Source organism: Clupea harengus, chromosome 1 (assembly GCF_900700415.2).
Source record: "Clupea harengus chromosome 1, Ch_v2.0.2, whole genome shotgun sequence".
In the NCBI taxonomy this organism is placed as follows: domain Eukaryota; kingdom Metazoa; phylum Chordata; class Actinopteri; order Clupeiformes; family Clupeidae; genus Clupea; species Clupea harengus.
This window is the reverse complement of record NC_045152.1, coordinates 3,908,032-3,920,531: the sequence shown is the minus strand read 5'-3', so window position 1 is coordinate 3,920,531 and position 12,500 is coordinate 3,908,032. Positions and strand designations below refer to the sequence as shown.

Here is a 12,500-nt window from a genome sequence, read left to right as displayed (position 1 = left end):
TGTCTGTGTGCCTTAGACATGATGTCATCACCTAGCCTCAAGTGTCACTGTGCCTTAGACATGATGTCATCACCTAGCCTCAAGTGTCACTGTGTCACTGTGCCTTAGACATGATGTCATCACCTAGCCTCAAGTGTCACTGTGCCTTAGACATGATGTCATCACCTAGCCTCAAGTGTCACTGTGTGTCTTAGACATGATGTCATCACCACCTGGCCTCCAGTGTCACTGTGCCTTAGACATGATGTCATCACCTAGCCTCAAGTGTCACTGTGCCTTAGACATGATGTCATCACCTAGCCTCCAGTGTCACTGTGCCTTAGACATGATGTCATCATCACCTAGCCTCCAGTGTCACTGTGCCTTAGACATGATGTCATCACCTAGCCTCCAGTGTCACTGTGTCTGTGTGTCTTAGACATGATGTCATCATCACCTGGCCTCCAGTGTCACTGTGCCTTAGACATGATGTCATCACCTAGCCTCAAGTGTCACTGTGCCTTAGACATGATGTCATCATCACCTAGCCTCAAGTGTCACTGTGCCTTAGACATGATGTCATCATCACCTGGCCTCCAGTGTCACTGTGCCTTAGACATGATGTCATCATCACCTAGCCTCAAGTGTCACTGTGCCTTAGACATGATGTCATCATCACCTGGCCTCCAGTGTCACTCTTCTCTGTTCATGTGACCGTCTCAAACGCATGGTGTTTCCCCATGTTCTCATGATCGGTGATCGGAGGATACGCCCGGGCCAAGCTGACTGTGTGTGTGTGTGTGTGTGTGTGTGTGTGTGTGTGTGTGTGTGTGTGTGTGTGTGTGTGTGTGTGTGTGTGTGTGTGTGTGTGTGTGTGTTGTGGCCGCAGGTGTGCTGGTGTCTGTGTCAGATACGCTGAGGCGTGCGGGCACCGCGCTCTCGGACAAAGTGTGGCTGCTGAAGTGGAGGCTGCTGCAGAGGCTCTTTTACAGGGACTACCGGCCCAAAGGTACCAGAGCAGGAAGACCCGCGCCGCCTCCACCACTCTTAACGACCTCTCATCTATCATCTCGCCTCTGTTCTCGCTCATCTCTCATCTCGCCTCTCTCCTCTCTCCTCTATCATCTCACATCTCTCATCTCATCTCTCATCTCTTTTCTCTCATCTCTCCTCTCTTCTCTCTCTCCTCTCTCATCTCTCCTCTCTCATCTCTCCTCTCTTCTCTCTCTCATCTCTCATCTTCTCTCTTCTCTCTTCTCTCTCATCTCTCTCTTCTCTCTCTTCTCTCTCATCTCTCCTCTCTCATCTCTCCTCTCTTCTCTCTCTCATCTCTCTCCTCTCTCATCTCTCCTCTCTCATCTCTCCTCTCTCATCTCTCCTCTCTTCTCTCTCTTCTCTCTCATCTCTCATCTATCATCTCGCCTCTCTTTTCTCTCTCATCTCTTCTCTCTCATCTCTCCTCTCTTCTCTCTCTTCTCTCTCTTCTCTCCTCTCTTCTCTCTCTTCTCTCTCCTCTCTCATCTCTCCTCTCGCCTCTTCTCTCTCATCTCTCCTCTCTTCTCTCTCTCCTCTCTTCTCATCTCTCATCTCTCCTCTGTTCTCGCTCATCTCTTCTCTCTCCTCTCTTCTCTCTCCTCTCTCATCTCTCCTCTCGCCTCTCCTCTCTCCTCTTTTCATCTTTGGGTTTCTATTAATCTCTTCATTAGTCTTCTCCCCCCCCCAATCATCATGTTGGTGTGTTTGTGACTGTGTTTGTGTTTCTATGGCGATCACTCAGCTCTACATCTTCTCTACAGTGACTTGCAGGCTGAGCGTTAAGGCTGTCCAGTCACAGAGCACCACTCCTGTTTGTTGGTTTGTCTTTCCTCTTTCTCGCTCTCTACAGACAGATCTGCCACCAAGCCTGCCTCTTTTCACGTTGCCTCTCTCCCCCGCTCTCGCTGTCTCTGTGTGTGTGTCTGTGTCTGTCTGTGTGTCTGTGTGTGTGTGTGTCTGTTTTTCCATCAACTCGTGATTCACGCAGGTCCTCCTAATATTTCCTCTCGTATGCAAAATGGCTTTCCAACACCCGATTACCACCGAGGTGACAGGCAAATGACCTGTTTCTCTCTCTCTCTCTCTCTCTCTCTCTCTCTCTCTCTCTCTCTCTCTCTCTCTCTCTCTCGTTTGCTCATGTTTGTTATCCTCTGCGTATGGAGGTGGAGATGTAGAGGGTTTGTTTAATGGAGCAGCAGGTGTGTGACACGTGTGTGTGTGTGTGTGTGTGTGTGTGTGTGTGTTTGTTGCAGCTCACTCCAGTTACTGCGGCAGCATGAACGTGAAGGACCTGGTGACAGGCGACGGGCATCTCAACCTAAACGGATCACTGTGTGAGTGTGTCTCTCTCTCACACAGATACACACACACACACACACACACACACACACACACATCAGCTTCACTCACACTCTGACCCCTTGTACCTCAGGCCTAGCCATTCTACAATCTCCCTCTATGAGGGTGGCCATTGGCGGGTGGGCTCCTGACTCCAGGGTGTGTGTGTGTGTGTGTGTGTTTGCTCTCTGATGCTGCTGGGTCAGTGCACCAGGGTTATGGGAGCACACACAGCTTAGCGTCCGCGCCGAGCCCCTCAGAGGACGGCGTGAGAAAAACCTGCGCCTCAATAGCAGGAGCCAGACCTGACAGGACACCGAGTCACAAAACATCCAGTGCTCTTGTCCAGGGGTTAAGCCCCTACACACACACACACACACACACACACACACACACACACACACACACACACACACACACACACACACACACACACACACACACAGTCACACTCATTAACTAACTCGCTGACACACAGAGGCAGACACACACACAGTCACTGACTAACTCACTCACACACACAGAGAGAGGCAAACACATGCTCACACTCGATCACTCACACACACACACACACACACACACACACACACACACACACAGAGAGGAGGTCGCATGCTGACGGGTTGACGCGGGTGACAAGGCCGTGACAAATGGCAGTGCATGCGAAGGAGCCAAACAACCATCAGCCAGAGGGCAGGGAACAATGAGCTCTTGTGTCACTCCTAGAGAGAGAGCAGCGTGCCCTACCAATGACAGCAGAGAGGGGGAAGGGGAGAGTCAACGTGCTCTCACACACACACACACACACACACACACACACACACACACACACACACACACACACACACACACAGACAGATGGGCAGACAAAAGCTGTGTTATTTTCTCTCACGTCCAGTCATGTTTTATTTGCATTTTCTGCCTCTTCCCATCTCCTCATTATTTGGTTGTGCTGTGTTGAATATGGTTTAGTTTGATTTCTGTCATTCATAGTTTTTTTTTCTTTTTTTTTTCATTATTATTATTTTTCATTGGTTCATGATTAAAATGTCCTGTTTTGTTTTTGTTCTCCCCGTTTGGTCCATGCCTGGTGCTGTTCTGCAGGTGACGACTGTAAAGGGAGCCAACACCTGGAGGCAAACACACTCAGCACACACTCCTCACAGCGCAGAGGCCTACTGGGGGCACTGTTGGCCCTGCTCACTTACACAGGTTACACATGCACACACACACACACACACACACACACACACACACACACACACACGTACGTCTCTCTGGGCTCGTAGTCCTTTCACAAGCCTAACACTCCTCAGGTTGGGTCAACACTCTTCTCCATAGTGTAACAGTCTTCTCAGTAGTTCAACACTCTGCACAACTCTAACAAACGTCTCTTTTTTTCTCTTTTCCCATCTAACATATTTCTTTGAAGTCTTAACTGACATCTTTTTCCTTTTCTTTTTAACCCTCCCCTTTCTTGTCTCTCTCTACTCTGCTGAGAGGGGCCCAACCCTCCTGTCCTCTGTGTACATTAACATCTTGTTGTAATTCAATTAATTCGTCTGATTTAACACGGGCGACAGTGGTACAGTGGTAGAGAAGTCGTTTAGTAATCAGAAGGTTGCTAGTTCGATTCCCTGTCGAAGCGTCCTTGAGCAAGACACTGAACCCCTAATTGCTCCTGATGTGCAGTGTGCCATCAGTGTAAATGTAAAATGTGTATACATTGTAAGTCGCACATATGTAAGTCGCTTTGGATAAAAGCGTCTGCTAAATGACGAAATGTAACACATTTCATTTAACTTGCAACCTATGGTGTACTGCATGCAAGTAAACATAGCGGTCCATTGAAAATGTATTTGAAGTTGTTGCTAAATGTCCTAAAGTAATGCCTTTAACGGTATGTCCAACTATAGAGGCACCATTCCATTGAGTGCCAGATTGAATTTACAAACCGAACGACCGTTCCAACGGTATTACGAGTTTACAAACGGTTCCAAAAGTGCCAGGAGTACGTACAGCAATGGTGTTTTAGGAAAGTGCCCGATTTGAATTTACGAACTAGCCCTAAGGAATGTCTGGTCTTCCCTAGATCATTCACCTTGCAATGAATTGGCATCGTTTGTACACTACAAATTGCATCGAGCGTGATCATTTTTATAGTGCTGTATATAGTGAATAGAATTTACAGCTGAGAATTGTAGTGGGAGTGTGTGGGAGTGAATGGACGTTCAGAACATAGCTTTTAGTTTGAGAAAGTAGGCAGTGAATGCGGTGTTATTGAGTGGCGGTTTGCAAGCTGTCAGCTGATTGGTTGTGTCCCTGTGATGTGGTGTCCAGTTACAGGTGTGCTGCAGGTGTGTCGGGCCGTGGCCTCAGGTGGTGCGACCGTCGCCAGGAAGCTGCTAGCACTCCTGTGGCTAGTCCTCTTAGCTCCAGGTCAGTGCTCAATACCCACACATCTCCACCAACTCACTCTCTCTTTCTTTCTTTCTTTCTTTCTTTCTTTCTTTCTTTCTTTCTTTCTCTCTCCCTCTCTCCCTATCTCTCTCTTTCTTTCTTTCTTTCTTTCTTTCTTTCTTTCTCTCTCCCTCTCTCCCTATCTCTCTCTCTCTCTCTCTCTCTCCTTTCAAGCCTGTTTGCCTCACTCACTCCTGCACTGCCTTCTGTTCTGTTAGTAAATGTGCTGTCACAGTCTAGTTGTTTGTAGCCCAGTGTTTGTACTGAAATGATTTTGACTTGGAGCCTTAGTGAACTCTGTCACACAGAATTGCTTAACTGTTGCTGTGCGGCGTCAGTAGAAGAATCTGCACACACACACAAACATCTGCACACACACACATCTGTTCAGTTTGAAAAGATCATTGGCATTGCACAATGACAAACAGACGCCAACAGAGTTCACATATGCAGGTTTTTTGCATTCGCACTGCCAGTAGTGTGAAGTCATCTGTCTCTGATTTGGAACTCCAGCAAGCTGACACAGAATAATTCAAGTTTATCGCTGACTTTGTGTTTGCCTCTTCTGTTTTGTTTCTTCCCTATCCTACCTCTTTCTGTGTGCTTGCGTGTTTGTTTGTGTTTGTGTTTGTGTGTGTGTGTGTGTGTGTGTGTGTGTGTGTGTGTGTGTGTGTGTGTGTGTGTGTGTGTGTGTGTGTGTGTGTGTGTGTGTGTGTGTGTGTGTGTGTGTGTGTGTGTGTGTGTGTGTGTGTGTGTGTGCGCGTGTCTGCACAGGGAAAGCTGCGAGGGGAGCATTCTGGTGGCTGGGGACGGGATGGTACCAGCTGGTCACGCTCATGTCCTTACTCAACGTCTTCTTCCTGACCAGGTCAGAAATGACTCCAGAACCGTTTCACCCTGTAGACATGTAGATGTGTACACGTCTCCCAATGCTTCTGTCTGGCCTTCACTCAAGACTCTGGGGAGTCTGGCCTCGTCCTTCCCCCTAGCTCTGGAGCCAAGCCTTCCTCACGGCACGTCACAAGGCCAGACACACACAGTGTGCTGAGCCATGCGGGAGACAAGATTTTCATCTTGCAGTCATGCCTTTAAAAATTGAATTTACAAGCCATTATTATTAACAGTCACTGACCTTTTTTAACTGAAGACGAATGGGAAGTGGTGATCTGTGTTATTGAGGGGGTTGTAGAGGAGGTACATTGGGGCAGGGACTGGAAATGCAGTGTGCTCCTTTAGTTTGACCCCTGCCTCGAGAGGTCAATCGGCACAGATGGCCTTTGCTCTCTTGTACATGACCGTATTTCTGGCGTCTGGTTCTCAGGTGCCTGTTTATTAGTTTATTATTATTATTATTATTATTATTATTATTATTATTATTTGCTCTCTTGTACATGACCAGTGTTCTGTTGTCTGTGGTTCTCAGGTGCCTGTTTATTAGTTTATTATTATTATTATTATTATTATTATTATTATTATTATTATTTGCTCTCTTGTACATGACCAGTGTTCTGTTGTCTGTGGTTCTCAGGTGCCTGCCCAAACTATGGAAGCTCTTGCTGTTTCTGCTGCCCTTTCTGCTGCTTCTGGGTGAGTGTGTGACTGTCTGTCGTAACCTAGTTGGCTCTCGCTCACACACACACACACACACACACACACACACACACACACACACACTTCTACACTCAAAAGTTGTGTGGAGGCAGAGCTTCTAACCAGCACATGTCTCCTGAGTGTTAATGTTGTTCTGAGATCGACATCTGATTGGGGTCATTATCTGAGTGCTAACACACACACACACACATACACATACACACACACACACACACACACACACACACACACAGTGAGTGATGTATCCACAGTACTCAGTGGAGATGAGCTGGCTGCGGTGTCCATCAGTGGCACTAGCAGTACTTACTGCCTTCAGAGAGTGTTCAGACCCCTTCACTGTTGTTGTGTTGCAGCCCTATGCTCATCAATCTACACTCAATACTCCATAATGACAAAGCATAATGACAGGACTAGTAAGGTTTTCTTTTGTTTGTTTGTTAACGTTTTGTTGTCATCCTTTCTCTATCTCTCTCTCTCACTCTCTCTCTCTCTCTCTCTCTCTCTCTCTCTCTCTCTCTCTCTGTTCAGGTCTGTGGTACCTGGGTCCGTCCAGCCTGCTGGGCCTGCTGCCCGCGGTCAACCTGACAGAGTGGAGTTCCGTGACGCTCTACTCCCTGCTGCCCTCCGCCTCACTGTTCCCAAGCACACACACCCCCGTGGAGCAGGCCTCTCCGCTACCCCCCACACACACATCACCCGCTCCCTCCTCCGTCCCACAGGTGAGACCTCCAGCCCTCTCTCTCTCTCTCTCTCACACACACACACACACACACACACACACACACACACACACACACACACACACACATCCGCTCCCTCCTCCGTCCCACAGGTGAGACCTCCAGCCCTCTCTCTCTCTCACTCACTCACTCACTCACTCACTCACTCACTCCCACACACACACACACACACACACACACACACACACACACACACACACACACACACACACACACACACACACACACACACACACACATCCGCTCCCTCCTCCGTCCCACAGGTGAGACCTCCAGCCCTCTCTCTCTCTCTCTCTCTCTCTCTCTCTCTCTCACACACACACACACACACACACACACACACCACACACACACAGCACAGCACAGACGTGCTTAATCTCATGCACAGTGCTTTTTGTGAAAAAATATCTGGCTTTTCTTAAAACGGTCATTTCATTAAAAGTCAAGGTTTAAGAATATTACCATATTGTTGTCTTCCTACTGGCTAAGCACATCTAACTATCTCCCTCTCCCTCTCTCTCTCATATCTCTCTCTCCCTCCCTCTCCCTCCCTCCCTCATCTCCCTCTCTCTCTCTCTCTGTCTCTCCCTCTCTTATCTCCCTATCTCCCTCTCTTATCTCCCTCTCTCTCTCTCTCTCCCTCTCTCTCTCATATCTCTCTCTCTCTCTCTCACCCTCTCTCTCTCTCTCCCTCTCTCTCTCTCCCTCCCTCCATCTCCCTCTCTCATCTCCCTCCCTCCCTCTCTCCCTCCCTCTCTCATCTCCCTCTCTTTCCCTCCCTCCCTCTCTCATCTCCCTCCTTCCCTCTTTCATCTCCCTCATCTCCCTCCCTCTCTCTCTCCCTCACTCTCTCATCTCTCTCTCTCTCTCCCTCCCTCCCTCTCTCATCTCCCTCCCTCCCTCTCTCATCTCCCTCTCTTTCCCTCCCTCTCTCATCTCCCTCTCTCTCCCTCTCTCCTTCTCTCAGCTCTCTCAGCAGTCTGAGGCACGCCTGCTCGCTGCTCTGGCTGTGGACACGGAGCGTCTGTCTCGGCTGGAGGGGCGCGTGGTTGAGCTGTGGCAGAGCGTCCAGCAGGGGGAGCAGCGGCAGGAGGAGCAGCGCGGCCAGACGCTGCAGCACTACCAGAGCCTCCAGGAGCAGCTGCGCACGCAGACCGACAGGCACACGCTCGGCCTCTGGGTGTCCGACCTGCTCGAGGACAAACTGAGCGCGCTCCGTGCTGACCTGGAGCATCAGGCCAATCAGAGAGCAGAGGTGAGTCCGGCGGGGAGGGAAGAAGCTTCTGATTGGTCGCAGAAGAGGAGAGGGGTTTATTTGTGAAATGTGAGACTGCTGTGTTGTTTGTATGACAGAGGCAGTGGAAATACAGTTGCATCAGGAAAACAGTGAAGAGTTGCTTCCTTTATAGATGTAAATAATGGAAACAGGAAGTTACACGATAGAGCTGAAGTGAACACTGCATTTTTTGTTTTTTTCCCCCCTCTGTTTTCTCTCCTTCTCCTCTCCCCCTCCCCCTCTCTCCCTCTCCCTCTCCCCCTCCCCCCCTCTCTCCCTCTCCCTCGCCCCCTCTCTCTCTCCTCCTGCCTCTCTCCCTCTCCCTCTCTCAGTCCCAGGAGCAGTATGGGGCAGAGCAGAAAGCTCATGAGACTCGGCTAGTTGAACTGAGCCTCCTGCTGCAGGCCCTGGCTGCCAAAACTGAGGTAGGGGTGTGTGTGTGTGTGTGTGTGTGTGTGTGTGTGTGTGTGTGTGTGTGTGTGTGTGTGTGTGTGTGTGTGTGTGTGTGTGTGTGTGTGTGTGTGTGTGTGTGTGTGTGTGTGTGTGTGCCTGTGACTTCCTGTGTGAGGGCTGACCGGGTTCATGTGTGTGTTCTGACCCGCAGGAGGTGCAGCAGAAGCAGAAGGATCAGGAAGCAGTTGTCCCTCCTCCTCCTCCAGTGAGGTAGGACCCTTCACCTCAGTCGACCAATCAGCTTTCACTCACTCACTCACTCACTCACTCACTCACTCCAAATACAGACTGAAGTACATGTCCTGTGGTCGTCCACATGACTCCTCTTTCCGTCTCTGTCTCTCACACTCTCTCGCTCGTTTGTCTCTCCCAGTGTGGGGGTGGGCCAGGAGGACCACGATGCATTGCTGCAGGAGGTGGGGCGGTTGGAGGCGGAGCTGGGCCGCATCAGAGATGACCTCCAGGGGGTTATGGGATGCCGTGGGCGCTGTGAGCAGCTGGACACCCTGCAGGACACAGTGAGTCACACTCACACACAAACACACACACACACACACACACACACATACACACACAGACATAGACACATGGACACAAACACACACACACGCGCGCGCACACATGAAGATGCGCTATCCCCACTTCCTGAATCTGTGAATCAGATCCAGACACACACACACACATCTCACAGGTTGTGTGCAGCTTTTACCAACTTACTTCCACTTAAGAAGAATAATGTTATGCGTTTGATTAATGTGTTTAACATGAATGTTTGTATATGTATGTAATTTGTGTATGCATACGTGTTTGGTGTGTGTGTGTGTGTGTGTGTGTGTGTGTGTGTGTGTGTTGTAGGTGTCTGCGCAGGTGAGTGCGGAGGTGCGGCGTGAGCTCCACGCTCTGTTCTATGGCAGTGAGGCTGAGCCCGAGTCCGGTGAAGCTGCGCTGCCGGAGTCCCTGCTCCAGTGGCTGTCGGCGCGCTTCGTCCACGGCGACGACCTGCACGCCTCGCTCGCCACCCTGGAGAAGAGCATTCTGGGTAACGTCTCCCTGCAGCTGGAGCAGAGCAAGCAGCAGCCGGCCTGCGCCGAGACCGTCACCCAGAGCGTCACCCAGAGCGTCACACACACCGCCCAGGCTGCAGGGATGACCGAGGAGGTGGGTGTGTGTGTGTGTGTGTGTGTGTGTGTGTGTGTGTGAGAGATTTGTAGATTTCATAAATACCACATCAAACGCCAAAAGGTCTCGTCCCTTTCTTCACTGAAATATCTCTATTTCAAGGTTGCTTAGATTGATTAATTGATTCATTTACTTAGAATTTACTCTGAATTTACTTTATGGGTCCTAATTTTGAGCAATTTCTGCTATCTCCTTGCCCTACGTCAAACCTGATTTTAATGTATTAAATCAAGTTCAAAGGCAAAAGCGTTGAGTGTGGAAGCCCCGAGAGACCATCCCTTTTCTCATCTCCTGAGAAAGATCAGTCATGTGACCTCCGACCTCTACTCTTCCTTCCTCCGCAGGAAGTACTTCTCATCGTGCAAAACGCTCTAAGGCTCTACTCCTATGACCGCACTGGGAAGGTGGACTACGCCCTGGAGTCAGGAGGTACATGCGCACGCACGCACTCACGCACGCACGCACGCACACACACACACACACACACACACACACACACACACACACACACTTTGCTCTCAGTTCCATCATCTGGCAGGAAAGAGATTGTCCATAGTCACATCACACCCAGACACACGTTTATACACATTCCCAAGGTTACACTTTCCAGGGGTGTTCCCACAGAAAGTTTTGGAAAAGTCATAAAATTAGATTTTGTCGTATGGAGGTCTAATACAATTATCTTTGTTTGTTTGTTGTACTCGTCCCATGATACCGTTTAAAATGTCTGCAGCGTGATACAGTTGCCACGGTGACTTTGTTGGTATCAGTTAAAGCACCGCCTATGCTGGTCAGTTGAAATGAAATAGAACAATGGTTACCAATGGTTACCAATGGTTTACGAATGGAACCGAGGTTCTATGCGTTTCGGATGACTGACAGTAATACGTCACCCAAGGTCACAGATTACACTGTTGATACAAACACTCGACCTGCGCGTACACGCGATGGGACATCCAGGTTGCTGAAAGCGCTGCCTCTGGCGGCAGTCATCCGAAATGGAAGACCCGCTGTTACGTACATTTGCGTCGCATTAAATATGGCTCTAGCCCATAAGAACCGGGTAATGTCCGCACCACACACACTATAATGACAATCACATGAAGAACGACATCGTTGGGCATCACTTTTCATCACTTTCAGAGCAATGGTGTGAGCGATGGGGATCCCAGCCAATCGGAATCCAATGAGACACATTAAAACACATTAATAAAACATGATGGATATTTCTGAGAGCCTTTGCTTCTCCTTGATCAGCGTGGACGCTCATATTGTTCTAGTTACAGTAGTCGTTAAGAGGTAAGGTTGACTGTGTGGACAGGCCTTGAGCCTGAGGCCGAGCGGGAGGCAGACAGCCTGGCATGGGGCAGACCACGTCTGACACAAAGCGGTCAGAGAGTGCTGGATCTCAGGGGGTCGAAGGTTAGGCCTATAGCAACAGTATAAAGCCTGCGTAATTCTAGAGATTAAAAGATAAATGCTCACTACCCAGAGATTTTGGGTGTGTGTGTGTGTGTGTGTGTGTGTGTGTGTGTGTGTGTGTGTGTGTGTGTGTGTGTGATTAAGCACAAAACAGCCCCATCTTTCTCCACTAAAAAAAGAACATAGTGCTAGTGTTATCCATTAGGAGGAGAAAGCAATAAGCCTCTTCAAAGCACATGTGTTGTTATTATTATATAGCAATAGCGCCTCAGCATGACTTCAAATGATAGGCTGTATTGATGAAGCTTAAGCAATTAAGCAAGTTTAAGGTTGTGGAGATAATAAGTCCTTTTTTCCTTATATATCCTCATAAACACTAGCGTGTACACACACTTGAATGGTTTTTCCTCACATACCTGTGGACGTGTGCTTGCAGGAGGGAGCATCTTGAGTACACGCTGCTCAGAGACGTACGAGACCAAGACTGCGCTCATGAGCCTGTTTGGATTGCCCCTCTGGTATTTCTCACAGTCCCCCCGTGTCGTCATACAGGTGAGCTTACACACACACACACACACACACACACACACACACACACACACACACACACACACACACACAGAGAGAGAGAGAGAGAGATACTTCTGATCCATCAGTATCAGTCAAACCTTGTTTGTAGCAATTAAGTCAAACTTGTTCATACTAGTAGAAAATGTACAACTTGCTTGTAGTGATTTCAGGTTAGATTAAATCAGGCTAAATTGGCACCATTTCCACTAGAAACTGTCTGATCTTCTCTGTCTGCTTCTGTGTTTTTCATTCATCACTTCTAGGCTGACCTCTGACCTCTCTCCCATATAAAAATAATCGACCTTGTCTAATATGTTTATTATTATCAATGCAAAAGGAATGGTAGATGTTTTATTTGTCCAAATAAACTGTCCGCCTCAACTCAAGTCCTGCCTCTCTCTCTCTCTCTCTCTCTCTCTCCTTCCCTCTCTCCCCCC

General features: G+C 48.9%; 1 protein-coding gene across 4 annotated transcripts in view; it reads left to right on the top strand.

Annotated features, from left to right (window-relative positions):
* Positions 1 to 12,500, top strand: part of sun1b (Sad1 and UNC84 domain containing 1b) — a 38,101-nt gene that overhangs the window by 22,024 nt on the left and 3,577 nt on the right. For 3 of the 4 annotated variants that reach the window (XM_031564735.2, XM_031564732.2, XM_031564728.2), the window contains 14 exons: positions 869 to 988; positions 2,268 to 2,348; positions 3,457 to 3,564; positions 4,693 to 4,791; positions 5,587 to 5,680; positions 6,341 to 6,399; positions 6,952 to 7,142; positions 8,131 to 8,418; positions 8,772 to 8,864; positions 9,044 to 9,102; positions 9,266 to 9,410; positions 9,748 to 10,050; positions 10,416 to 10,500; positions 11,930 to 12,045. In XM_031564735.2, coding sequence (XP_031420595.1) covers positions 869 to 988; positions 2,268 to 2,348; positions 3,457 to 3,564; positions 4,693 to 4,791; positions 5,587 to 5,680; positions 6,341 to 6,399; positions 6,952 to 7,142; positions 8,131 to 8,418; positions 8,772 to 8,864; positions 9,044 to 9,102; positions 9,266 to 9,410; positions 9,748 to 10,050; positions 10,416 to 10,500; positions 11,930 to 12,045 — 1,841 coding nt within the window. The remainder of the gene's footprint in view (positions 1 to 868; positions 989 to 2,267; positions 2,349 to 3,456; positions 3,565 to 4,692; positions 4,792 to 5,586; positions 5,681 to 6,340; positions 6,400 to 6,951; positions 7,143 to 8,130; positions 8,419 to 8,771; positions 8,865 to 9,043; positions 9,103 to 9,265; positions 9,411 to 9,747; positions 10,051 to 10,415; positions 10,501 to 11,929; positions 12,046 to 12,500) is intronic. The other variant, XM_031564744.2, reaches the window with a different exon arrangement.